Source organism: Chlamydotis macqueenii, chromosome 1 (assembly GCF_036417535.1).
Source record: "Chlamydotis macqueenii isolate bChlMac1 chromosome 1, bChlMac1.mat, whole genome shotgun sequence".
In the NCBI taxonomy this organism is placed as follows: Eukaryota; Metazoa; Chordata; class Aves; order Otidiformes; family Otididae; genus Chlamydotis; species Chlamydotis macqueenii.
Genome location: NC_141556.1, coordinates 87,705,734 through 87,733,675, shown reverse-complemented (window position 1 = coordinate 87,733,675; position 27,942 = coordinate 87,705,734). Strand labels below are relative to the sequence as shown.

The window sequence follows — 27,942 nt, the reverse complement described above, 5'->3', positions numbered from 1 at the left end:
TTGCACAGAACTTGGCTTCATTTCCAGACATCAATAGACAGTTCTGTTATACGTTACAATGCAAGGAGAAAGCCACCTTTGAATACTGGCACAAATGCATTTACTTATTCTGAAATCTTTCTTACAGAAAAGGTTTTCTGTAGGATTTGCTTAGCCACTTTCTTTTAATCTTACACATGCCAAAACATTTTTATGTCAACATGCTACATATACCTCATATGTATTTTATTTCTTGGACTGTACAATCTATCCTAATACTGAGCAGAACACAGCATTCTCTTCAAATGCAAAGTGGCAATGCTTTAACATGGCAAAATAAATCTTGACTTTTCAACACTGAGCAAAACAAAGTACTTGGTTAGAACCTATGTTGCAAGATTTCTAGCAAGTTTACCAGGGGTAAACATTTTTTACATACCAATGTATTTGCCTTCCTCTTCCACTTTTCCCCGTCGCTTCAACTGGGTGTCCTTTTTAACAGTGGCTGATGCTAGACGGCCTGCTTCTGTCTTTTTTCCTTTCCCTTCTTTCTCAGCTGTCTTGGCACTAGGGAGGTTCTTCTTCTTGCCAGGAGGTTTAGCTTTCTCTTTCCCTCCATGTTTTTCCTTTTGTTGCTCTTCTTCTACCTGACAAGATGAATAAACTAAGTTCTCATTGTAGCCTTTGTACAGAACGAAGGGCGGATTGCTATAAAATTTTAGTGGTTCAGTTTTTTTATTTGAATACCTTTTCCTCTCAGCCTCTATAAAGTTGATGTGGTGAAGCTATCTTGAACACTCTGCTTTAACCTCCTCAAACACACCATTCAGTTTATTATATTCTTACTGAACCATAGTGTTAAGACTTCATATTAAAAAGGAACTGAATGAGGTAGGTAGACATTATACCTATAAAGCTAATGAAATGTATACTGGTAGAAAGATGAGAAAAGAATCACTGTGCTTTAGTTACTGCCAGTACAGCACTTGCATCAGCCAGAAATATTCCTTGGACTGAAGGGAAATAAGACAAAAATTCAATTTCTGTTAAGTTTTTAGTATCTCTGTTAGCACTCGAGTATGGTGTAAAATGGTACCAGTGCTATTTTTCTTTGATGTAAATATACTATAAACTAGAACCAAGAGTCTTGTGCTCATTTCATACAGGATATTACTCAGCCACTCTCATTATTTTCAACAAGAACACCTACATTAAGTTCTGCTCAGCAATTTAAGAGTAAAGAATGAAAAAAGATTTTGTAAGCCTCACACGATAAATCCAGAAAGCTCAGAGACAGTCTAAAATTAAAATAATCCAAAATATATTAAGGTAAAGCATAGTGCTGTGAGAGCAAGAAAACCTCCACCTTATTTCTACCCAGCAGCAGGACTATGCATTAACTATGACATCTAAGGGTTGTAAAGCTAAATTAAATACAATAAAATGATAATAACTTAACTTACTGTTATCATCCTGCTGGCGTCACTTTAAAGGCTATTAAAGCAAATGGAAAAGCTCTCCATGCAAATGAGATAGGGCAGTTGACTCTACACAGTTGCTTTCCCTAGACTCAGCTAAAAAAGTAGACTTTCCAGCTGCAGAAGTTGTGTTTAGTTCAAATTCAAAATCAAAGCGGAAAATCTTTTGCTGCTTTCCCTTCTTCATGCATTCCCTTTCTGTAAAATTTAGAAACACCCTCAAGAGTTTCTTAAAACTATTTGTACCGTGAAATAGGGGATTTGGATGCTTTCATTACTTTCTTTCAAGTTTATTACACTTTGGACATTTCAAATGAAAGATTTTGATAATCTTACTTTAATTCTAAGCTGATGAAGACATCAAAACAGATGATACAATCATGAGGCTATGAAGTTCACAATCAGCTTTGGATTGCATCCACTTCATTTTATGTAATTAAGTCTCAAATAAGCAGAGACATTTCTGAACTTGCCAGGATTCCAAGAGCACTAGTTGACCTTAATACCTCAGGAAGTAAAAGTCTCTCCCTTCTAGGAGCCTTTCCTTTTCAACTCAATGTTATATTTCTCTTTCCCTACAAGGTGCAGCTTTTTGTGAAGTTTCTCATCTTCCATTAGCTTCACATTCTGTAATTTTGTTAATTTAAGCTTCATATTACAGAACATTACTACCTCAAACAGTTTTCTAATTCAGAGATACTTCTTCTCTTCTGTGTATTAATTTAAATGCACCTGTCAATTGATTACAAACTTCTGCTCCTAATGAAATATAGAAATTTCATAATGGTTTATTTTGCTGGTTTTATTCTGCCTACCAATTCTATTACCTGGTGTCTATTCTAAAAAAAAAAAAAAAACCCAACAAAACAAACAAACAAAAAAAAACCCAAAACCAACAAAAAAAAAAACCCCAAAACTTTCTGAGAACTGATCTGCTAGTAAAATCCTGGTTTCAACACCTGAGTTGTTGGCAATGGAACTTATACTGTACCAGTTAGCTGGAAAGGATTTAAAAAATTATGGCAGACAATTTAGAGTTAGAATTCTAAATTAAAAGCCAGTTTCTGCCCATTCTATACTGCAGAGGATCCTCAAAGCCAAGAGACCTCCAAATTCTTGACTCAGTCTTTGTCCTTCAAGTGCTGCTCTCATGTTTGCCTGTCATGCTTTCATATAGATACAATTCAGAGAAGCTGACAACTTTGTCCACATTGTTTGGCTAAAACAGAGAAGAAATTTTAAGTTCCAGAGATTCTTCAGCCTTCAATACTGACTATTGTCAGTTCCTCTAAGGAAATAAAATTACACTCACAAGCATAAATGTGCCAAATCAAAGCTAAAGGCTCCATTTTAATATTGAATCTTTAAAATTCAAAGTTTTGTTTTACATTTTACTCAGCCTCTCAATTTCTCTTCGTATTGAAAATACTTTTTTTTTCCCCCCTCAGATTCTTTACATATTTCTGTAGCTTACATTATCATTTGCTAATCAATTTTGCAATTGAGTTCTGTGGGAACAGGATACAAGTTTATGTCCTAGCATTTAATGTTCTAGTGCGCTATACTTCATCAACCAATTATTTCCATAAATAGAATTATTTATAAAGAAATCTACAGACATCTGAACTACACAAAATCCATGAAATAATTTTCTTTTTGCATCTTTTACATGCATGGTCTCCATGTCATCATATTTTACATTACAGTTTTTAATCAATTAACATGGTAAACTACTACAGCAATTATATGACTTTCTGATAATGGTCATCAGCTGCATTAATATTTGCTGGAAAAGGACTATAGCAAAGACCAACTGTTCAGTAAGATGTTGAAATGTACCACTGATTACTTTTTTCTTTATTTTTTTTTAATTATAGAAGTTAGAAAACAACTAGAGGTCTGATTTGACTGTGATTCTGTGCAAGCTTGGTGAAATTCCTCCTAGAACACATAAGTAATCTGACGGAGGCAATCTTGCATCTAGTAGTGATGATCTTGGAGAACATGTGGAAGCGAGTTTTGGGAACACTGGAAAATGTGATACCCAGTTCTGAGAATTAGACTTCAAGATACCAACTTTTTTGAGAGAATTCAGAGGAGAGGAACAAGCATAATCAAAAACTAAAAACCATTACATGTATTTGGGTTTGTTTAGTTAAATATGAAACAGATTTCTGCAGAACTGAAGGTAAGACCTGTTGTCCCCATACACAGCAAGATGTGAAGCAGTAATGGGTTTAAACTAGAGCAGGGTTGATAAGGTCAGAAATCTCTTCCAAATGGCTATGATGCAGAGACAGTTAAGCAGTAATACTGATTGCTGTAGAAAAGCAAAAGCACAGCAGTGGAAGGTTTTAAGAGATTCAACAAACACCTGGGAGGAATAGTTTATGTATATTTTATCCTGCCTTAGTGCTGGAGGATGGAATAGAGAACTTCTTCAAATTTCCTCCAGAGAGGTGATTCATGATAATAACTTCCTCATAGTGTTGCTCTGCATCTATTCTTGATACCTTGCAAGCAATAACCTCTCCTACCTTTACTTCAGCAGAGATATATGCAGCTCAAGTTAGTGTCTAGCTCTGTTTTCTAATGGTCCTAAGACTCAGCTAAGACATTACTACTTATTACTCTAGCAAAATTCTTGCCCTTTTTTTTTTCTTCACTGTCTCATCTGCATTTGAGAAATTGAGAGATTTTTCCCTCAAATCTAATTAACTTAAAATACAAATTTCTATTCACATTTCTCTCCAGTTTCAGATCTAGGAAGTTAAGCATGAGGAGAAAGCTGAATTTATGCAAACCGTACCAGAATGGAAGTGTCTCCATAAAGTTAATTAAGCATCCTCCCTAAGGCATACTATAATACCTTCTTTTCAGCTTCTCTTCTCTGAAGGTCCTTCTGTTTGAGACAGAGCAGTTGAAATTTTAACAGCTTTCCAGTTAGTGTTACAGAAATTTCCTCACCACTATCCAGAATGGCTTTGGCTACTTCTATCACCTGCAGAGAAAAAAAAAAAAACAAAACAAAAAACAAACCAACAAACTATTACTCGTATAGTTTTAATATTGCATTTGACATATTTTGCATGCTGAAATGAGGAAGTGCTATCTCACATTGTACAATGTGTGGGTCAAAATGGCCACACTTTCAGAAAAAACAACATATCAGTAAGATGCATAGCTATTCTTTGATTCCTAAGACCTCAGATGAAGTTATATCTACTATAGTATGAGACAAAACTAGAATGGAGAAAACTTCTATGATTTATGTAAAGGTCAACACACACACAATTCTTACAGTAAAATGTCCTTTTTTAAGGTTTTAAACAAAGAAGTAAGCAACTACTTATAATAAAGTAATAAAGTTAAAACCATTTAACTGATAGAAAATCAAGAGGAATAATTTGGAGTACTGTACACAAAGTGACTAGTGTCTGAAGCACTACCCCTTAACAAAAGATAAAAACTTCTTGAAGGGAATTTGAAAGGGTCTATCTTGGTGAAAATACACCCCCTCCACGTGTAATTCTGATTCTATTGGTATGCAGCCTAATTGGGGTGAAATAAGGCTATTGAGTTTTCTTAGGGTGATGACAGCAGCGGGAACATACAGCTGCATTGTCCAGATGTGTGGCATTGACAGGCTGTTTTATGACTATGTTTTTTACAGCTTGTTTCCACTAAATTTCATACAACTCACTAACATCTGGGCTGTTTTCCTTGGAGCCTCATAACCACTTTATTTACTGCGAAAAAAATAAAATAACATAAAAATACCGTAAAAAGTTGTTATATGTTTCTTTTCACTTGTGTTGTCTCTGTAATAAAGTTCACCTATGTAGGAAGCACTGTTGAGGAATAATATAACCATAATATTTTCCTACTTTTGTTTTAAAGCAACTATCAGCTTTATTTATAACCATGGGCTGAATTAGGTGTTACTCAAATGTTCTGACATGTTTCTCTTTTCCCCTCTTGGAGCAATTACAGCTGGGCACATATGGTGTCAATTTTGCTTGCTAACATTCAGACAATGAAGGTGCACACTGCATCTCACTGAACTGTGTCTTGTCTAATGCAAACACCACCATTAGCTTTGAGCTTTCATACTTTCTCACCCAGCCTAGGTATTTTCACTTCTCAAGTAAAACCTAGGTAAGCAAACATAGCCACTAAAGATGTTTCTCTGAATAAAACAAAACGAAAATGGAATCCAGACCATTATATGCCAAGTTATTGTTTCATACAAATGAAAGCAAAGTACAGAAAAAGAAATATCTTAAAATTCAGATTTTTCTGAATCGTGTAACAGGGAGACAAAACAATCAAAATACTTGCATTTATAAATCCTCCCAAACCAATCCTGTCCCTCCAACACTAATAAACCTTATGATCTCCTTAACACAGACGTAGGAAAACACATCATGGTTAAGATAATTTCTGCTTTACATCTTTTGTATTCAGAGTGAGACTACTTACTGGTCACTATCTCAAGAAGCCAACCACAGAAGGCTTCTTGAAAGACTCCCATTGACTGCAGAGTCACAGCAGAAAATCAAGGATATGTTAAAAACAGATTTAAAAATTCCCACAGACTGTAGGCACACTAGAAGCTACTAGGTGTTCCAACAAAAAATATAGTCACCCAGAGCTAGCTACAGAAAATCTGTGCTCTGAAAGAAAGAGACTTTGGTAGAAATATCACAGCAATTTCCCTTAGAGAGAAAAATTCTCACGTAGTTGTGTTTTGTTTTGTTTTTTTTTGCAGAAGTGGTGTTAACAGCCTATGGAAAGGGATGCTTCCCAACTGCCTAGTCTAGATGAACTGCACATTTCTTGAAATACAATAGAGGGGAAATGGAGGGAATCTGGAAGGATTCCTGAAAAGTGTATATATAGTATCCTGACTTGTTGGCAGTTGATGATTTATTGTTCATAGAAGAAGGAAGGAATGCTTAGACTCTTTTACAATCCATTCTTCATGAGAAGTTCAAAGCATCTCACCAGTCAGAAGTAATGCATCATGATTATTCCTATTTCATAGATAGAGAATGTAGAAATTGAGAGACTGGACCAAGGTCTATAGTGAGCTGGACAACTCTGAGTGGGTGGGAAGGACAAATTTTCTTACGTGAGGCGTTAGAGAAGTATAAACATAACTGTTTAACAGGAGTACGTTCCATGACTGTGGAGAGAGATCAGAGAAACAAAGACAAAGATAAAATGAGGACACTACATTTGGCAATACACAGGAAGCAAATAGTTTTTCATGCAGCAATGTAAAATCTGCTTTATGCACAAGCTAATAAAAAACAATTCTTCATCACTGCTAGTTTAAAGACAGAACATAGATCAATCCATGCAGAGTAGATAAAAGAAATTGTATTTATTACACTTATGCATTTTTACTTAATCTGTGGCCCTGTGAATTCAAAGGCACCTGGCATAAACAGTTTAGAACCCACAAAGTTTCAATTAAAAAAAAAAAGAAAGAAAAAAAAAGAGCTGAAGACAAAGACTTGGTAGGAGTACAGAATAATTTTTTTAGGATATTGTGAAGTGGATTCATTTCAGATTGGCTATACTTCATCCCACCAGTGATGACCTTTTTGTTAAGTGAGAAACCATGGAAACTTGGATGGACAAACCTAGGTAGGGCCTCTTTTCCTTTAAAGGAAGAAGAAACTTAGCATTCCTCACACAGCAGGGGTCACATTTGTGAAGTGCAGAAAGGCTTCAGTGATGCAGTATTTGATCTCATATGGTGGCAGTATGAACCATGCAGAGATTTAGCTGTCTGGTGCAAAGGGCATGTATTTCAAGCTATTTAAACCCGCATGAGTGCTTGCAGGCGACACCATGCATATTGGCCAGCACCACTGAGAGAGGAGATGGGTCTTAAAAGTTAGGGAAACATTTAAAGCTAGAGTCTTTATGGTATCTTTCTTTGAAATGCCTCCTTTTCAATATACAGAACTATTGTGGCTGCTAAATAATAATCAGAAAAGCTTTCAAAGTGATAAATTGCATTATCAACTTTCACATCTTTATCACTAATTGGAAGCAGTAGCATCACTTGCTATGAACAGTGGTCAGCCCATTTCATAGCGTAGTTCTCCCATACTCAGGATGACCTTTCTAAAGGCCTGTCTTCCCTTCTGCTCTTTAAACTGTAAGAAATCCAGGCCATCACACCCAGGCCTCAGACTCACAAAACACTTCCTAATAGAAACACAGTGGTTCCTAGATCCTTAGTAATTCAGATCCCTTAGTAGCTGACACTGTTCAAGTCAATATGAAGCAGAAGAGCCATAAGTCAAGAGGCCACATGGATTACACTTACCAACCAAGTTACTGTCTACTGTTCAAATGTGTTTTCCTGAGCAAGCTAATGAAAATACGGGAAAAAAAACAAAGCGATCTTCACTTACCACCATCTGCCATCAGTATTGTGAATCCCTCACAAGCAGTTTTCAAGACAGACTATGGAAAAAAAGGTGCCTGTGTCATCTTGAAAAATTTCTTCTGTCCAAAGAAGACTTCTTTACACATACTATTAAATATTTCTGAATCTGCGGATGTCATTTCATTGACTATAGCATACCATGATCAATTATGTTGAAAGAACACCAGGAAGGCACTGAGTTGACTGAAACAATTTCTTTCAGATCATACCTGCAGTGCATTGAAAGGCAATTTAGTCTCTACTATCAGGCCATTCACTTTATTTCATTTTTCCTCTCAGAACCTCTTCCCAACTATGATGTCAAAAGATAACGTTCTTAATCATTATCCTCCATTAGCAAATTAATGACTCACAATTCAAACTGAGCTTAAGGACTCATGTAAATCAGTAAATCAATTACATATCTGAAGAGAGATCCATATAGAGCTTATGTATCCACAAGGTACACTGTTAAGCTTAAGCTAACCCAATGAATCATCTCTATTAATCAATGAAGTCTCTACCAACATGTAATCCACAGAATTAAAAAAAAAAAAAAAATTAAAGTGGATTTGATGAGTACTTCTCCTCAGAGCCCTTTTCAAACAAACCTACTAAAATAAGACTACACTACTTTCACTACTGAGCAATACTGAACAAATATGTATGCTGTTCATGTACTAAATATCTGCCTTTCTCTTGTGAGAACATTTCTCAAAGCAGCAGCAATGGCTGCTTGTGCTCTAGAAAAATATGTTGTCACTCATAAGAGCAAGTCTGTTTTTTGCCAAATCACAACACAGCTTGATCTGGTTAGCAGAAACCTAGTTATAAATATCCACTGTAAGAAAGTCTGTTCTTTAAACCTCTCTGTACAGAAAATGTGCAACCTGAGGGCATACCTTAACTGGTTTAACCTCAGAAGTGCAGAATGAGAACTAAGACATGTGTACGGCATATGTGTCTTAGTGTTACAAGTACTTAAATAATGTTTTAAGGGAAATACAACAGGTGAATAACCTAATTTAAGTAAAAATGAGAAAATAGATTACATAAAAATTAAGATGACTTGGCTTTATGAAAGAGCTTATACAACAGCTCTCACCATCTATGAAATGTACCTCCTACAGCTTCCTGACCACCTAACTGCTACAAAAATGAGTTGCGTTAACGGAAGACAAAATACAATACGAAATTCAGTGATTACAAAGATCAGTCATTAGCATTGCTATCTCAGGAAGGAGGAGTTTTATACATTATCAAGTGACCCTTCAGATACCTGTTTCCTTTTAACACTCTGACTGGGGGGAGAGAGTTAAAATAGCATTTAAGTGATATCTGAAGAACCCCTTTTTAAAAAGAGAGGACAGGCCAGTCTGCTGTGATCTGTGCTCAGAAGAAGAGATATATTGCTAGATTTTAATCTTGAAATGTTTACATTTCAGTGGTATGGATCTGCCCAGCAAGTCTTTCCATTGTGGAGTAGAATATTTTATGCTTCTGAGAAGTAAATTGTCTCCAGTAATTCCAGCCAACTGGATCCACACAATGAACATTACAGAGCTAAAGGATTTAGTCACGCTTCTCTAAGATTGCGTCTGGCTAGGAAGAGAACCCAATCAGATGTGGAACAAAATGATTTAAGAAGCAAAGTTGTCTCATCAACCCTTGTGCCAGCAGAACCCATCTAGCTATACCTTGCCAGAGTTTACTAAGAAGCCTCAGAACTCATCAGCCAGGAAGTCCCAAGGGCCTCGTGGACTTGGCACCACAAAACTCCTAGGCAGGATCTTTCCACCTTGGTCCAGTTTTGCAACACGGCTTTGCGATTTCTTTTTTTTTTCTCCTTTGGTGATAAAGAATCCTGGAATTAGTTGTTCTAATTGAGAAAAATGTCTTACACTCTACTATCCTTAATTAACCAATTACAGTCAGTTGAAATTTTTGAAAGCAACAAACCAGAGAACAGTATTTCCTTTGGCTACTCCAGAGGGTCCCTCTACCAATTTAAGGATTACATTGTTACAGACAGAATTGTTGTTTGCTCTAGTCACAAAGAGATCTCAACAAAACCTGCACGGAAAAAAACAGTAAATTTTATACCAAGCTGCATATATGCAGGAAATCTCGTGATCTAGGAAGCAAAACCAAGGTCTCACCAGTGATCTAAAGCAAGTTTAAAATAGATGAATTGCAAAAGGTATCAAGTTTCTTTCCTAGCAAATAAATTATCATCAATTTTTAGTTTTATGAAACAAAATCAGGCCAAAAAATTACAAGTATCAGTGGTAAAATAATAATACATGCAGAGAACATTGCCTCTAAAATCAGAGTTATGAAGAAGAGTCACTATTCTGAAATAGAAAAAAATTATTAACATGTTCAATTGTCTCACGTAAATAACAGAACCAGACCTCTCAGTTTTTAGGAAACAGAAAATTAGAAGACACAGATTGTTTTTCTGTAGTAGCTCAACATTTTTTGCCCTAGTTTCAGCATTTAGAAATTCTGGTACTTCTTAACACAATATATTGTCCTTAGAGGGGTCCCTGGAAAGGGATACTGAACTGGAGAAGCTTTAGAAATCAATTACAAACAACTACAATTTCTAGGACTGATTGTCCTGATGACTAGGACATAGTAACAACAGTTAATTCTCATGGAATAAATAAATCCCAAATGGAAGGCGTATAATTTGATAACCGAAAGGACTACACATGCCACGATTGATCATGCAGTGGCATCAGATGCTCTGACAATGCCATGCAATGGCTGATGCAAAGACATGGTAGTATGTCTTTACTCTGGGTAATATTTTATTCTTTTTAGGTGGCATGTGTTTCCTATATTTGAAATAAAAATCCCTTTTCTGTTATTCGATGCTTAGAACTACTTACATGATCACATACACACCTCCAATGCCACTAGGATGACATAGGTCATTAAGACATCCATGCTGAACTGGTATACAGAACACAGACTAGGTGAGATCTTTGCTTTTCTGGGAAGGCAGCTGAACCCAGGTGAATGCCTTTTCTTTTATCAGGACATTTTCTTTTGTTTCCATTTGGCCAAGTTATGAGAGGTATTTGACAATGATATTCTGGTCTCTTCAGTATTGGTGCTAGCAAGGCAATTGTTTGTCCAAGCAATTTAGCAAGCACTAAGAAGTCCACCAGTGAAAGGAATTATGAAGTAAGAATTAAGATAAGCAGGACAGGTAGAAGCTCATGTAGCTTTTTCTCAGTGAGTTCTAGAAAAATCTTCAAGATGTAGGAAATATCGGTATACCTTAACATTATCTAGGAGGAATGTGGATAACTCAAGTGTGCAGTTCATCTGAAGATGCCAAAGATTTGTGGCCTGGGGTGTGACAGTTGTGTGTCTGGAACAGTTTGGCACAGCCATAAATTGTCCTTATTCAGCTGGCAGCAGAGCAAACTGAATTGCTTGTAAAAGTCTCATGTGAGATAAAGAAATGTGAGATAAATCTAACCTCAGCTGATACACAGACACTGGTAGTCTTCCTTAAGCCTCCTTCATATTGACAATTACAAATTGATGAAGACCAATGGGAACTGTGAAACTTGCTAAACCTAAGCTAACGATTTTTTTTCCTTAACATCCTTTTAAGTAAACTGACCTAAATACTTGGACTCAGGAGACAGAGTAGTTAAACTCTCCTCAGAAGACAAGACAATAAACATCTTGGATAAATATACCACCTCTTGCAGTGGGATCACTTGCAAAACATACTCTATTCTGTACTATGATGTACCTGGTAGGAGCTTGGTAACAGATACAACAGAGCTGAAAACAGATTAGTAGATAGTGCCCACAGTAGGATTTAAAGTCCCTTACCCTTCCCTAGAACCAGTACCTCCCTAAAAGGCATGTTCATTTAACAACAATTTCCAACTGTTTCTTAAACATTAATTCTCTGCATATCTGTATAGTGCAAGGGCCAAGACCTGCTGCAATAAAATCCTCTTAACTTGCATACACGCAATAGCACTTGACAAAGGCTGACTGAAGAACTGTTCTGTTTTATTATGACATTTAAGACTGCAGTATTTGTTTTGCTCTGTACTGGAATGAAAAATAAAGTTAAACCTTTCTATCCTTCTGACCATTCAGCATGGCTGCTAAAGTTTTTTTTACTGTCAAACCTTCTCATCAAAACAGTGACACCATACAAGTTTTGGCTCCTGAGCTGTTCCATTTTACAAGAATTTTTAAAATTAATTTGTTCTACAGCGGAATGAAAACAAAATCTTTCTAATTTTCATTACAAAATAGAATTCTATTGACATATACTTTTAGACTGAGAAGCCTGGATTTTAATACGGCTGTCTCTACTTTTCAGAACGCCTGGTCTTGACCACTACCTTTCTGGCAGTGTTTTGTCAAAATCTATACACTTCCCCCAAAATATTTCACCTTTAATTATATGTTTCCACAACATATATATATATATATATATATGCTTCCCTAAAATTACTCCTGACTAGTGTTATTTCTGAAACTTTTTTCTTCAGTGACACATATCCTGGCTACTAATAAGTCTTTGCTCTCCTCCAGATGCCACACAATTCACAACAGCTTCTACTTCTTGGGTGAAAATATTCCTTGCCATAAGTGCCATGTCTGTGACATTGAGAGTTCTGTTTTCACATCAAGCTAAGGTGTTTTGGTTTTCCACACTAGGAATTTACTATACCATCCTTAACACAAAATAAATGCATACTCCTTGTCCCTAGTGCTGCCCTCTTTTTTTTTTTTTTTTCTGAAGATACTGTTAGGGACAATTATTAGAGAACGTAAAAAAAAGGCATGAAGACCTTGTTAAGACAATGATGAGAGAGTTTAAAAAAAGGACATAAGACAGTAGAAAGGTATAAGATAATAATAGAAAGGTATGAGGTATTTAAGAGCTACTGAAGACAGGTCATAAAAGTGATTTAGGAATAGCACAGCTATTCTTAACTGGTTTCTTGAATGAAACTCATGTCATTGGGGTGAGTAATAGAAGGTAGTTTTGAATAAGTACGCACATGCACACACATAGTTTAAATGTATCTATTACATAACTACATAAGCTATAATTATATATAATACAATATATACATATATATAATTTCATAGTACAGTAAGAGCACCTACCCCAAGAACTACATGCTCAATTCCAATCTAAAGTGGACCTTCTCTTTACTTCATGATGTGACCAGCACTTCAAAAAGTATAACCAGCAGTAACCCTCACTTCATAAGTCTACAGTAAGCATTAATTCACATAAATGCTTAAAGACTGCTTTAAATCCACTGTTTCCTGGCTAAATTAATCCCATTTTTTCCACTTCAGCTTGTTCATTGTTATGTTTTACTGTCCTACAGATGTTCTTAACATCATGGGTTACGTATTTTGTGTTGGAAGTGACAGGAGAGCAATCGGGGAAAATCTGAGGATCCTTCTGTCTCTGCTACAACCTATTGTGTACTGTGGCAAAAAGTACTGTGAACATTATACAATTTCCCAAGGATTCTGACAGCACAATCTCGGGGGGGGGGGGGGGGGGGGGGGAGAGAAAAAACAACAACAACAAAAACACCAAAGAAAAAAGCCCATGTACCATATAAATAATTATAAACAATGCAAGATTCTATTTCTAACCAATAAACTTTCAATTCTCAAAATGAGCTGAACAAAGCATGAACTAATTAAGACTTATATGGAAACACTCAACTGAACTGGATTTTAATGGAAAAACTGTGCATATTATTCTTGGCAGTAGGATTTAATTTGGGGGTCTCTCTGGTTTATTTCTTGAAACTGCACAACTAGGTTGATATCTTAATATGTTTGGTGATAGGGGTTGGCTGTTAGTATCTTGGCTCAGACAGTAAAACTGGCACTTGTCCTGCTTTTATCAGTCAAGAAGTTTGAAGTATCTGAGTTGATACTATTTCCCTGTGAGCAAGAAGGTAAAATAAAGTGAGGTTTTGTATGAGAACCGTTTGCCATGCAGATCTGGAAGCAAGTCAACAGGAGAATCAAACGGGTCCTGCGTTCAGCCAGTGATGACAAGAAGCAGAACAATTTGCAATCAAATTTCTATATTTTCTTGTGTTTAAATATTAACAGTTCCAACATGTGACATGCAAGCTAATGTTTGCTTGCTTGTCACATGCAAGAATCAAAACGATAATTCAGTGCAATCAGATGGGTAACAAGATGCTGGATAGTCTGGTTTAAGAGTCCTCACTATTTCAGATTTAAGGAAGAAAAGTATGAAAAACAAAGAGAAAGACAACACATGCCAGCAGAGATAAAGACAATAACAGATTATTATTTCTTTTTAAATTGTATCAGGAAAAAATATTATTAACATGGCATTGGTCTCATATTAAATGGAAATAGTAGAACAGTCAATAAAGATGCAGGAAAAGTATGGCTAATCAGTGATCATTCTGCTCTATAGTCGGAAAACCAACAGATAATATGGTTGTATCACTTCATTAATAAGCAGTTATTTCCAACTATATCAACAGAAAGTTGCAAAATGCAGCTTTTAAACCTAGACATACCAAAATCCAGTAGACTTGGACAACGTAATCAAAGAAGTTAAAAACAGGTAGCTGAGGAGCTCTTTAGATTATGAATATTGACTTTAGGCAACCCTTGGAGAACAAGGGCAGTTTTAAAGTAAATAGAAGAAAGCTAATGTCACACCAGCACTTAAAAAAAGGAAACTAGAATAACATATATTTTAAGTACTGGCAGTGTAATGCTGATCATTGCAGGATAACAGAGGAACTGATACTATTTCCTTAATGTCCTAACGGAGGATTCAATGAACAACAAATAAAAGGAGGGTAAAAATAATTATTACCAGTTCAATTTTGTTCTTTTTGGGGAAAAAAAAAAAAAAAGGCAAAAAAAAAGGCGGCCTTTTCACAAAGAGAATAGCTTTCTCTGGTAAGACTGCAGTTCTAGTTGAAACAGTTAATATGATATTGTGAAAAGCAGAATTCCTTACGTATTCTTTGACCATTGATTTAGAAAGCAGTAATGAAGATTAAAACTCATTAACTGACAGATCTAAAAATGCAATTACAAACAGGTGAGTTTCTTGTGAGGTCTGAATCATACAATGTATTCAGACTATTTAGAAGTTTGTCAGTGACCTGGGAAAAGACACAAAGTCTTCAATTATAAGAACTCTAGAAAAATCAATAATCATTAGAGATATAAAGAACGTAATGGAAAACTCATTCATACAAAGAAATTTGGTTAATATAGTTAGTAAAGTGCAAGAAAGCAGTATTATTTGATTTTGTTAAATTAAAAGACTTATTTCAGATGAAAGAAAACAGGCCAAATTTACAGGATGGAGAACCTGTGAAGCAGTAACTTCGGGAAGGACTCATTGGACAAAAATGAACCAATCAATTCAAAACTAGCTCTCAGTGCAAGGCAGCAGCCAAGATAACTTATGCAATCTTCAGATTTGTATACAATGAGCTATCAAATATGAGTACATGCATCATGTTATGCTTGTATTTGATATGTATTCAACAAAAACACTAAGTCCATTTGGTGTCCATAATTAAATAAAACCAGTGAATTGTAAATGTTTGTTAGAGAAGATCCACAGAAATTATTAAAGAATTGAAAAAAGACTATGAAGGAATTTATTACACATTGCTAAATAAAGAGAAAAATTAAGGGACAATTTGAAGACAATCTCAAAGTTTCTACACAGAGAAGATTAATTGTGAGATTTTATTTAATTTATAAATATGGCTGTAGCCACACATTGAAACATACATTTACACTGAAACTAGAAGTACCTTTTATCAGGAAAGGTCCTCCCCAGAAAAAAATTAAGTTGTAGCAGATTCTCAATTTTTTCAATCTTTTAGAAAAAAACATCCGATCTTGATTTTAAAAATTTCAGCACACAGATTATTTTTGAAAAAAATACTGTGACCTGTGCTAGTCTGTGCACATAGTCTCTTCATAGTCTCTTCTGCCAATCAAATCCATCTACCTACTAATTTCACAGAACATAAACCAAACTGATGATAACAACAAGTTATGGGATTTGCTGCTATCACAGACTTCACTCCACATCTGTAATGGCCTCTTCCCCTGGGTTGTGCCCATCTTTTCTACTTAATGCATGCTTCCACTCTTCCACAGCATACTACACAAATCCTAGCAGAAGAGCTAGGAGCTTTTCTAACTTGTATTCACCTACACCTGTGCGCAAGGAATCGTAAGTCTAGCAAGGACTTCTGGAGTGTAGTGCACACTGTTAATGCTGCCTCCCATCCCCAAAATGCAGGAGACACCACTACCAGTAGAGTTAGCTATCTACCCAGTGCTAACAGTTGGGGAACACTTACTTAGAGCTGATTTATTCTGCTTCTAGGCTCACAGAATTCCAGCATGGGAATGGGCCAGGATTCAGATTTGGCCCTGATTTGAAAATATTTTTCAGTTTGACAACTATAGGTGGGAGCCTTGCTGTAGAAAAGCAGAATTAATCTATTAATTCTTGACATGTAGTGGAACAGAGATTAATAATTTTAATTGCATTCAAGTCTTTTTAGTTACATAGAATGTTTTGTTCTAGAGACGAGTCAGAGAAGTGTGGGGAAGGATGCTACTGTTACAAGACTTCAGTTCTACTGTCTTCACAGCACAAGGACATATTTTGAAGGCAGCGTTCTGGGATCCACATTCAAAAAAAACCTGCTCTCGTCTCTGCCACTTGTACCTTTTTCATTTTTCCACAAGCCTTTATCCCAAGCATCTCAGCTTATCTGAAAGAACCACAAAATTGTTCCACATCTCTCCCCCTTTCAGCCCCCTCTCTCTCATGGCCACATCCCTTATTCAACTGTCCATTTTCAGCAATCCCTTCTATCCAGTTTTCTCACATGAAGGGGCCACATGAGGCTCCATGTTCTTTCACAATCTTTTCTCACCATGGTAGTACTCCCCAGCTCCAGCTTGTTCCCTTACGGGTATTGGAATATGAATTATTCTCAAAATTTCCTGGGTAATGTAAAGGCAACTTTCCTAACCCTGTCCCAGTGAGTCCAACAAAACTGCAAAACAACTCTTACAAGTTTAAATAAACAAACAAACAAACAAATAAATAAATAAATAGATGAATAAATATCCATCCACACAGCCTTTGAAATCAGTCTCACGAGAACTTTCAAGGAAAAAGGTCATTTTCAAGAACAAATTTAGTATGGAAAATTTAGACTTGGATAGAGTTTCAAAATTCAAAGTTTGGAAAGCGAAATACTGTTTTATATTTAGTAGTGGTAAAGCACCTTAATTACACATGACATTACCAACCTTAATAGAAAGCTGACAAAACAAACAGGCACATAAACAATAAAAAAATACATACCTTGCTTGTAAAATGTATACATTTTACTCAAACATACTGCAGTTTTAGGTCTTGTCTGCTGGAAAAATTGTACATTATAAATTAATCTGATTCATTATGAAATTCATTAATATTTTATAGGAAAATCAGCATTTTACATTTCATATAGGAGAAAACAAAATCCATGGCATCTTTATGAGGGACTCGGCCTCACATCACTTAATTACATGCTGGAATTAGCAAAAATTACAAATCAGGACTCCTACTCCAGATCAAGTAGCTTAAGAGACAGAAAAGGAGTCAGAAGCCTAAGTCTCCTGGATTTGGAAATCTTTTATCTACCTACTCATAAACCCTGCCCTTATCTGCTCCACTTATAATAAGAGTGATATGAAATATAACATAATGTTATAAACTCTGAAAGGAAATAATTTAGAATAGACAAAAAGGAATTATTTTAATATGATATCTCAAGGGCATTTTGTTACAGTAGGCACTGCAGACTGCTGCACTGAAATTTATTAAAAAACTCTGTATTTCAGTAGACTCAATGTGCGAGACTAATGATATGGGTAACAACATTACTATTAATATCAGTAATAACCACATTACTATGCATGTCATCAATCCCAAATTCACACACACGTACACTTCATAAGCTTCAGGCATCTCATTTACAGCCTCCCTTGAAATGTATATGTGCTTGTGGAAATGCCAGTGTGTTGAATCTTACCACAGAGAAGAGAACTGTATGTAGTGAAGACAGAAATGCTCCTCTCCGAAGAACACTTCACAACCCTGTGTTCTGTGCTAATGTTGTTCTTGTTTATCCTTACCACAGTGAAAGGTTTGAATGCACAAACCACACATGGACTTTAAGTGAACACTCAGAAGCAAATTCTGCCCAAAGAGGCAGGATCTTAATGCTTGTGGCAACATGATCAATCTTTTAATTTGCTACAGCCAGAACGGAAACAGAGTCCAAGCAAAAGGTCAGAACAGGCATTTTATATTCTCTGTTAAAGAAGGGGAGGAAAAAAATGTCTTTGAGGAGTAAAGTAAGTAGCTAATGAGACACAGCACTGACAGCTGGAATTTAATAAGTATCCACTTCACAAGGAAAACTGCTCTTAGTAATTAAATACAGGTATCATACAAAGCTTCTGCTTAGAGCTAGACTTCAAAATCCTGTCAGTAGGACTGAAGAGGTTTTACGTACCAGGTAATACAACGGTGAGTTTGCCTGGGAGGCTAGTCCTAAACGAAGAGGGTTAATTGCATAAAATTCACAGTCATGTCAGTGGTAAATAATTCCAAAGGGACTTGTTCAGATAGTAGTCTGCCATTACTGACAAACAGACTGCAACTAAAAAGACCTGTTATAAAGTCCACCAAAACCTGAGACACATAAAAAGTTTATTAGTCATTGCAGAACTAAAATGCAAACAAGATCTTTTTAGAGGGATCCAAAAATCTTTATGCTCCAGGTCTGTAGGGCCATAAAACTCTACCCGAGAAAATGTTAAACAATCTTCTAATTAATCACAGGATGTTATTACCTCTCACAAGCTATAAGTACTTCCTCCTACCTTGTTAATGTTTTACTCTTTATACTAAGTATGATTCCTAACCCTCCTGACATACCCTGCTAGACAAATCAGGTTAGAATTCAACATCAAATCGAGATTATAATGGATACTAGCATACAGATGGTGTTTCATTTGTCGGACTGCATTCCCATATGTGAAGGTATAAGTCTCTAAATTTCTGGGAGCATCTGAGAGAACAGAATCTAATGTTGTTTTTTTTTTGTGACACCATCATCAAAATGTGACCACAGAACATATTCTTAACATAACAAAACTCATATCCCTAAAAAGACATATTGATCCTCACTTAATTAGCAGTCCAACAGAACACTGTTGGTATCACAAAAAGAAAGCAGTTTAAGTGGTTGAGTGTTTTTACCATCTACATCCAACAGATTTGCATTTATTCAGGTGTGCATAACACAATCATACAGCTGTATTTACCTCAGTGTAAAAGAGCACTGACTTTGCAACACATGTTTTAACCTACCTCATAGTACATAGGCACATCCTTAACCTTTTTTCCCTTTTGATTCCCAGATTCTCTGACCTGCAAGGAAATAAAACATTCTACTGTGAGAAGACTTTAAGTTTACACAAATTACTTTACTCACTATTCCCTTTTGCAAACACTACACTCACACTCCAAAACAGTGAAGAATCATCTTATGCTACCCCTGCACCTTAGGGAGAGAACTTTTGTGATAAGCACCTAGAAGAAAAGTCTGTAACAAAACCTCATTATTTACACGGAGCAGAGCAGCTGGTACAGTAAGCTTTTCTTTTTACATTTTTAAGTCCTATGAACTAGTGTAATTTTTAAAACTTCCACAGAGTAATTCAACTGAAGACAAAATTTATAGTTACTGCAAACCAAAGAAATTAGTATCTAGAAGTGAGTGGGTTTGGTTTGTTATGAAAAGTTCCTTTCCTGGAATACCTGTCTGAAAATGTCTTCACGTGTTATCACACTGAAGAGCTTCCGCTGTGGCACCTGCACAGCAAGAGACAGAGCCTTGGTGTGCATTTCATCCTCAATTTTGTTCCCAACAACGAAAGCAATGCTAGGCTTCCAGTCATCCTATTTTCGAAAATAAAGCATTTAAGGTATTAAAGTCAAGCAAACAAATGCGTTTCTCTGCAGTTTCAAGGAGTAATCCTGTAGAGATGGTTACTCCCTTGAAGACATATTAAACACCATGGTATTAATCACACTGAAATAAACTGTGTACAACCCGAAAAAGCACACACTACTTTGTCTCAATTCTTTCTGCCACTAGGTGGCAGCATTATGCTATGGAAGACACAAATGCCTACTAACACCCTCTACAAACCTCCCCGCAGGCAAATGCTGCATTAGCATCACACACAGATAAAGGAACTTTCAAAGTGTCATTTGCAGATCTGACGGTTCAGTACGCGAAGCAGAAGCGAATTTTGCATATATGTGTTATTGTCATTGAATATATGTGTTATTGTGATTATTTGCTGTACAAAAAAAAAAATAAACAATTTTCAGCTTGCTCATCCTGGGAATTAGATAATGCCCGCACACTATTTTCTGAAAATTGTAGCACTATTTGTATATTTATGAGTGTATATTTATGCATCCTATGATTCTTACATGGTTTCACTAAGTATTCTGAACTAAGAAAAATTTTTTATCAGTAGAAAGTTATATTTCATTGCAGTATTGACAAATGAAAAACACTAACACTTTTCAAACATTTGCAGTAAAATACACATTTCTATGAAAAAAAAAACCAACTCGATTCAACATTAAAGAAATGTAGAACAAGAGAAGACTGGAACACATTATTTAGTGATAGACATCCACAAAAGCTTCAAAACAATGTCATTTAAACAGCTTTTGCTGGTTACTCTTCTTTCCTATTTCTTCTGCTTTAACCTACTGGAATCCCTTTCACAAAGTGAATGGCTACCTCCAGGACATCTACATCTCACTCCAGGGCATTCTCTATCAGCATCAGAGGTGCCTGAACCATAAGTACTTCTAATGGTTGTACTGTACACTCTTCAGGAATCACCAAATAGTTTTTTTTTCATTCCACATTTGCACAGGTAAACTGCAAGGATATCAATAAAGCTGCACAAAGGTAAATACAGAAAGAGCTTCAGTACAATCAAGGTAGTCCCAAGACATTGTCACACTAATCAGGACCACGCTAAGCAAAGTCACATACCAGTTCAGTGTGCATCATAGCAGGGAAAGATTTAAAAGATAAATTTAAGAGAAGGTGGTAACTTTATGATTTTGATGGAAATATTTCCATATGCGTATATTACATACAAAGCTCTTTTGGAAAAGAGGAACAAAATGTGAGTTATGATAAAGTGAGGGAAAGGACCACTAAAAAAAAAAAAAGTTAGATGTAAACAGTAAAAGGAGAAGTTTCTTCTTCTAGTTTTACTGTACCCTTCCTAGCTTCAATTTTTCCTTCTCTTAGCTGAAAAAAAAGCCTACCTAAATGTTTGCAGTTTGAGTAACTGATGACTTGGGATGGGAGAAAGCAACAGTTGACATAAGTTTCAAACTAGTAAATGGTCGCACGGAGGGAAAGTTTGTCATACTCTTAAGGTACAAAGCATAACATCACATGAATACAGATTGATGGGATTATACATACACACCCTATTTTTTTTTTAACCACAGAATATTCAGAGAAATAAAAAGGATGGCAAGATCACCTGGGTCACTAAGTGTAGTCTTGTGAAACTACAAGTAGCTATAGAGCTATGAGAGCAGTGTCCAGCTGAGCTGAGGCAGCAGGCACTTCTCAATGGAGAACTGTCAGCAGCAATGGCCTGTGCAGGGACCGCAACAGGTACACTGAATTTCTTTCTCCCCTTTCTAATTGGGGAGGAGGATGGGGGATGATACCTTCTCCTGTCTTAAGTTGCCAACATAGCTACCATTCTTTTCACTATCAAAGAGCTAGGTATTCCAATATTATCACCAAAACACATGCATATATGTGTTGCAGTTAATCTGGACTCAAAGTTATCATTGTAAGCTGCCAAGAGTTGGACACAAAAACTTTACCATTCTTTGAACAGAGATCATTTAGATGTCCATACTTGTGTGCAAATGCATAGTTTTCTAGGCTTTCAGAATTGAGATTGAAATGCCCTCATGTGGCAGTATCCTGGTGTTCCCAGCGCTCGCCAGCAGAGACAGAGCCTTTAGAACAACCATCCACCTGCGACATGAGCTAACGCAGCAACTGGTATCACTATGCTGTCCACTTCAGTAAGGACCACCAAAAGATGGGATCAAGGCCCAGTCTCACAGACAGATGCTGACAGCACAAGAGTAGGAAGACTCAGGAATGTCAGGTCCTATTCTAGGTTCTAGGGGAAACATGGTTCAGCAGCAATATAGAGCCTGCTCCTGCAACTTCCCACAGTTCTTCAGACAGGTTAAGAAATCTCCATCAGAGTCCTAAAACCTCTGCCTTATTCCTTCTTCAGTTCCTCCTTAAAACACATTGGTATCTTGGTGCCCATAAATTAAACCTGCTTAGCACTGATTAACATCATCCTGCAATAATGCTGTCTGTAAAACATGTCTTCCACACAGTCCTGTCTCTTCTTGATCTTTTCATTCCTTGGTCACAACTGTCTCTGGCTCATTTCTGCTTCCATTTCCACTCTCTATTCCTCATCTGAGCTCTGTCACTTCTCCTAATGCTTCCCACATCTGGTACTTGCTCTCCCAGCTCTTGTCCTCAATCTGCTTGTCCAGCTAGTCCCTAGTTTCATTATTTGATCCCACTTCCAGCTTGCTCCATCCTCAGATTCCTTCTCCAAATCCTTATTCTCTAGCCCTTCTAATACTTCCCAGGCACTTCCAGAGTTATGTTTGAGCAATGAGACTTTGTCCTTCACTATACTTGTGCATTCCTTGGAAAGGCACCATAAGCAACCGGGAGAGAATTTTCCTCATTTCCACTGTGTTGCTCACCTTCACAGCAGCCTGCAAAGCACCAAAGCAAAACACCAGGATAAGTCTTGCATGTGAAAAACGACTTTCTAAAAAAAAAATTAGAATTTATCCAAACATAAACATTCTCAGAAAAATGTATGCCCTAAGCAAAAGAATGTATGCCGTTGACATTAGTGTGCCACATCTCCCCCCTCTAAATTCTCTGCTTCAAAGAAAAAAAGCTACTGAAGCTTCTCCACAGAACACCTATAACAGTACTCATAACATAGGTAAAATACTGGGTATTATATTAAAAATAAAATACATGGAATTAACCTCTACAAGATAACTGGTAGTGAAAATTATAACCCCATCTAACTTAATTCTGCAGAAGTATATGCAACTTGATATACAGTCTTTTGCATAAAAATATAAGTATTAGAGATAGCTCATACCTCCCTAGTTGCAAAATGCAGGGAAAAAAGAATAAATCCTTTTGTAAAAAAGGTACAATACCTGGGAATTGGAGCTAGATAAATATTAGAAACAGCTACACACACTTTAACAGGGAATAACGATCCAGAATTCCCAGAATCATTAATAGCATGTCATCTATTTCTACACTGACCAATTTTGAAGGCCTTGAAGATCATTTTTCAGAAAAGCTGAACATTGAGAACAGCAACTGAAGTCAATAAGGACAGCAAATGAGCAGCATTAGTATATAGTTTAAGGTGTTTAATTGACTATGCTCTTTTCTGACCCTAAAAATGTATTATTTTTGCAATATGGCCCTTAAATTATCAATACTGTAACAGTATCCTTAATGTTCAAGGTACTGAAAGGATGGAGAAGAAACAGACCCTGCTTCTACAGCTCACCACCTAAAATCACAACATAAAAATGAGAAGTAGTAAAATGTATATGGTTACTTTAAAAATATTTTCTCCTTCAATACACAACTGCTTCTCTACTTAGTTTAATTCTTTCAAATGTTATTGTATAAGTGAGACCTGAGAAAGGATCTGAAAGAGGATAGATTAGTGACCCTAAGGCTACCTCAAATGAGGTTCCCAGCTTAAAGAACAGGATAGAGAAAACCATGAAATAACTACTGGAAAAGCATGGAAAGAGTCTAGGGGGGCTGCCATTGAGAGTATAACACAAGCACTACCTATTGTGAACAAAGACCAAAATGCAAGGAGTAGATAACTCACAGAATCTACAATGCTGATTCAAATACGAACGGAAAAAAAAAACCTGAAGCTGGAAATGTGGCATTGGTAACTGAATATTCCTTAAACAATCTGAAACAAGCTCCAGTCAAGGGGAGGCCAGACCACTCTCACTGGAAAATATCCAGTGACAATCATTGTCACAAGTGACAGTGTCATTCCCTCCATTTTAAAACTCTTGGCCACGTCAAGTGTTGAAATGCAGCGAGATCTCTCTCAGTGTTAGAAACAATCATCTGTGTGGGAAGCTTGTATGCCCCTCAGGTGAAGAGGCTCCAATCCGAGCAAGATCCACCTAACTCTGAAGCTCCACAGAAGCAACTAGCAGTTTTCAAAAATCCTTGATTTCACAAAACACAGAAGGTGTCCTATCTCCAGATTTTGTTCTCAAGCCTCCATTGTGTCCCTCTGTGATGTAATTTTTTCCAACGTTAGAAACCAGTACACATATCCTACAAATCTTATTTGTCACAGTAGTATTGGAATAGCATAGATACGTAAAAAAAAAAAAATCTCTAACTTGAATTCACACTGAAGAAAAAAACAGATACGACAAGCTCACAAAATTTTGTTTCCTTTTTAAATATATCTTGTTCTCTTTGCTTCATTTCCTAGACACAAAAGGGTAGCTGTTCTAGAGAAGACATTTGAACAAGTTCTGTATACTGTTTATTTTTTCAGTACCAGTTTCTAGATCTCTTTGGTCAGGAAAAGCATCAAGCAGCCATCTCACACACATTCCAGGCAATCTGGGTATCTGCCATTTTGCATCATCACTTATTCTTGCAGTATTCAATGGGGTTTTTTTGTTTGTCTGCTTTTTATTTTTTTCCTTAGGGCCACAACTAGTAGGTTCATTTCATTACAGTACAATTTCAAATTCAACTGTAATGGCTGAAGAGAAACATTTGAAAACTTAAAACTCCAACATCTGAGCATCAAATGGCAAGAGTTCTTTAATCTCCTGAGTGTTAAGTAACGACTCAGAAAAAAAAAAAGAGATTTACTAGTGATTTATGAACACTTAAAGCAATATTACCTCTAGCAGTCTTTGCTTTCAACAATCAGGGAGCTTGTAAATCAGTAAATACAGTTGGCATTACTGGGAAAGGTTGCTTATCAGCAATTTTGTAGGCCTAACGTAATGACTGTTCAGGGGATCACTGCTAAGAAATCTTCAAGCCCACTTGCATTATCTGCTGATTGACACACACCCATATTACTAATGGATTCCGATTTTCAGAGCCTGAGCTTTTGCTGTATTATCCAAGCAGATTAGAGAGCATCAAAGCTCAACTGAATATTAATTCCTCTCCGAAGAGGAAGTAGCATGAACAGTAAACAAAAGTGGAGTCATCCTATTCAGAACATTTTTAGTGGTTTTAAAGGGTTTAATTTCAGTCCAATTTTCAGGCCCTAAAATGCTAATAAAATGAGAGAAATTATACAGATGGAAAGTCAAAGCAGAACGTGGCTTCCAGTTGCTATGCTTAGTTATACCAGAACACATAATAGATAACAGTTATTTCAACTAAGGGCTGTCTTTGCCCAGAATTCACCTTTCATTTAGCAAGTACTGCCCTTTAACTACTTAAAGCATGCAAAGTTTAAAATGAAATAAGAATCTTAGTTTACATTTTGCAATTTAATTCTGCAGTGAACCCAATAAAAATATTTTGATAAATATCTGAAGGCAAATACAACTTGCAGCTCCATGTTCTTCTGCGTAGCACACTAGAAACAAAAAAGATGTATATAAACTATGATGTGAGGCTCTGCAAAATCCATATTTCCTCTGTACATGTTTTTAAGTTGTCTGTTTGCCAGTTTTCACAGTGTGTTTAGTAAAAGCAATTACTTGGTTAGTAAATACCATTTAAATCATATTTTAGTTAGCATACCCGTCCATAAAATCTTAACACCACTGGTAAAATGACTCCTTTTCATAGATCAGACTAATAAAATATTGTAAGTCATAAACACACATTAAAATGTGACATTTCATTGCACAGCCTATCTGGTACAATTTAAAACCAGTTCTAGTAAATTCCCTTTGACTCCACTGAAGAGAAATAATATTTTCTAAATTGCTACAGGTAAAAGATTTTAAAATTCTTTATACATTAACTACGAGGAGAGAAATTTATTTAATTGATATGAGTTCCTGTCGTCCCCAAATAATTTCAGATGCATATGGTTTATCACATAAAATACTGAGAAGGAGTAAGAAATAATTTTGCGCAGTGTGTCTGGTGACATCTACAATTAAAGTTGCTCAACACTATTTTACAGGATGCTTTCAGTTCCTGACCTTTATATATTCAAGTTTAAATCTTGTGTAAGATTACTGGAGAGGGGGGCAGAAAGGATAGTGTGGTTAGACTATTTGCAGAATTAGATTTTTAAAATAATTTTAATCCTTTAATAAAAATGCCTATGTGATTAAGTAATTAAGATATTCAATTCCCTCTGTGTTCAAGAGGAAGGAACTAAAATTTGGCAGCACAGCCATACTTGAGACAAAGATGTGCTTTTACAGAGCACATTTATTTACATTAAGTATACCCAAATTTGGTCATACTTGATGAATCTTGATTCACACATGCTCAGAAGAGATTTGTTGGCATTTGACAGTTTTGCACCAAGCTGGATCCTGCCCGTGACTATAAGAGCTGAAAAACAATTTTCCTGCAATAAGAAATTTCAGCGGCTGCCCAGCATCACAGAAGCTCGAGTTAAAACTGACCACAGCAGGGAGACAGTTTTTCACTTGTTCTTAAGGCTCTGTCAGCTAACAGCAAGACAGAGAAAGTGAAATTGGCTTAACTGGAACAGAAAACAGTTGGACAATAACAGAAATAAAGAACCCAGGAATCTTAATTTAGCCCCCAAGGGAACAGGCACTACGATAATCTTTAATTAGGTGCTCACATATGCTTTCCTACAGAATTCTTGCCCCATTTAGTGAACATATATACATTTCTTTCCACCTACCTCAATGTGTGGTCCTGAACAATCCTAATTCTAGCATTTTCTAAATTTTGAGCATTTTCTTTCTTACCTTTTAAAATACTTCAATATAATGGTTAGCATTTAACAAATGTAATAAGTTACATGTAGAAGCAGCAGAGTAAACAAAGCACTTTGTACACTGAATTCACTGGACAATATCCACAACCATAATAAACACTACCATAAAAAAAATAAGTCACTAATTGTCACCTTGCTAGTAAGTGCGGGAGAAAGGTCAGGAACCGAGCAGGTGATGGAGGTTGAACCTCCACCCTTTTCTCATGCTTCACAGAGGGTCTCCTAGATAGGGGCGAGAGTCACAAGCAAGGAAGGGTTCAAGGGCCTTTGTACTCTGCTGAAAATCTATGTTCTAGGGAAAAACGGGAAACAACAGCCTTACGCGAGCAGCTTACTTCAACGAGTGATTTGGTTTGGCTAAACTTGTACTATATAGTCAGTACTAAATAAAAGCAAGTAAGTATTTAAGAGATTTTTGGGCACCTGTGGCATTTTCAGGAAACCTGGTGAGCTGGTTTAAAAGCCTCCCCCTGAATGCAAAAGTCCTCATACTTACTAGAATTGCTGGTATGTTAAAAAAAAAAAAAAAAAAAAACCCAACAAAAATACAACAAACCAAAACGCAGCAAGAAGAAACACCCTTGGTTTTTGAATAGAGCACAACAGGAATCCACCAAAGAAGGAAGCTGTGGAAGTCGTTTGTCTCACTTGCAGAAGCAGTGCTAGATAAACACATGCAAGATAAATATTATTGTTTGCTAAACTACTACCCTATTTTGAAACCAAATTCTCTCTTGCAAGTCAAGATTTATTAGAATTACATTGCTT

At 36.3% G+C, this 27,942-nt stretch overlaps 1 protein-coding gene across 1 annotated transcript in view; it reads right to left on the bottom strand.

Moving 5' to 3' along the window:
* Window positions 1–27,942, bottom strand: part of SPAG17 (sperm associated antigen 17) — a 111,028-nt gene that overhangs the window by 82,558 nt on the left and 528 nt on the right. Inside the window, exons 2-5 of the mRNA XM_086768109.1 lie at window positions 19,844–19,984; window positions 19,394–19,453; window positions 4,327–4,458; window positions 419–626 (exon numbers count right to left, since the gene is read on the bottom strand). Of these exons, the coding sequence (XP_086624235.1) occupies window positions 419–626; window positions 4,327–4,458; window positions 19,394–19,453; window positions 19,844–19,984 (541 nt within the window). The remainder of the gene's footprint in view (window positions 1–418; window positions 627–4,326; window positions 4,459–19,393; window positions 19,454–19,843; window positions 19,985–27,942) is intronic.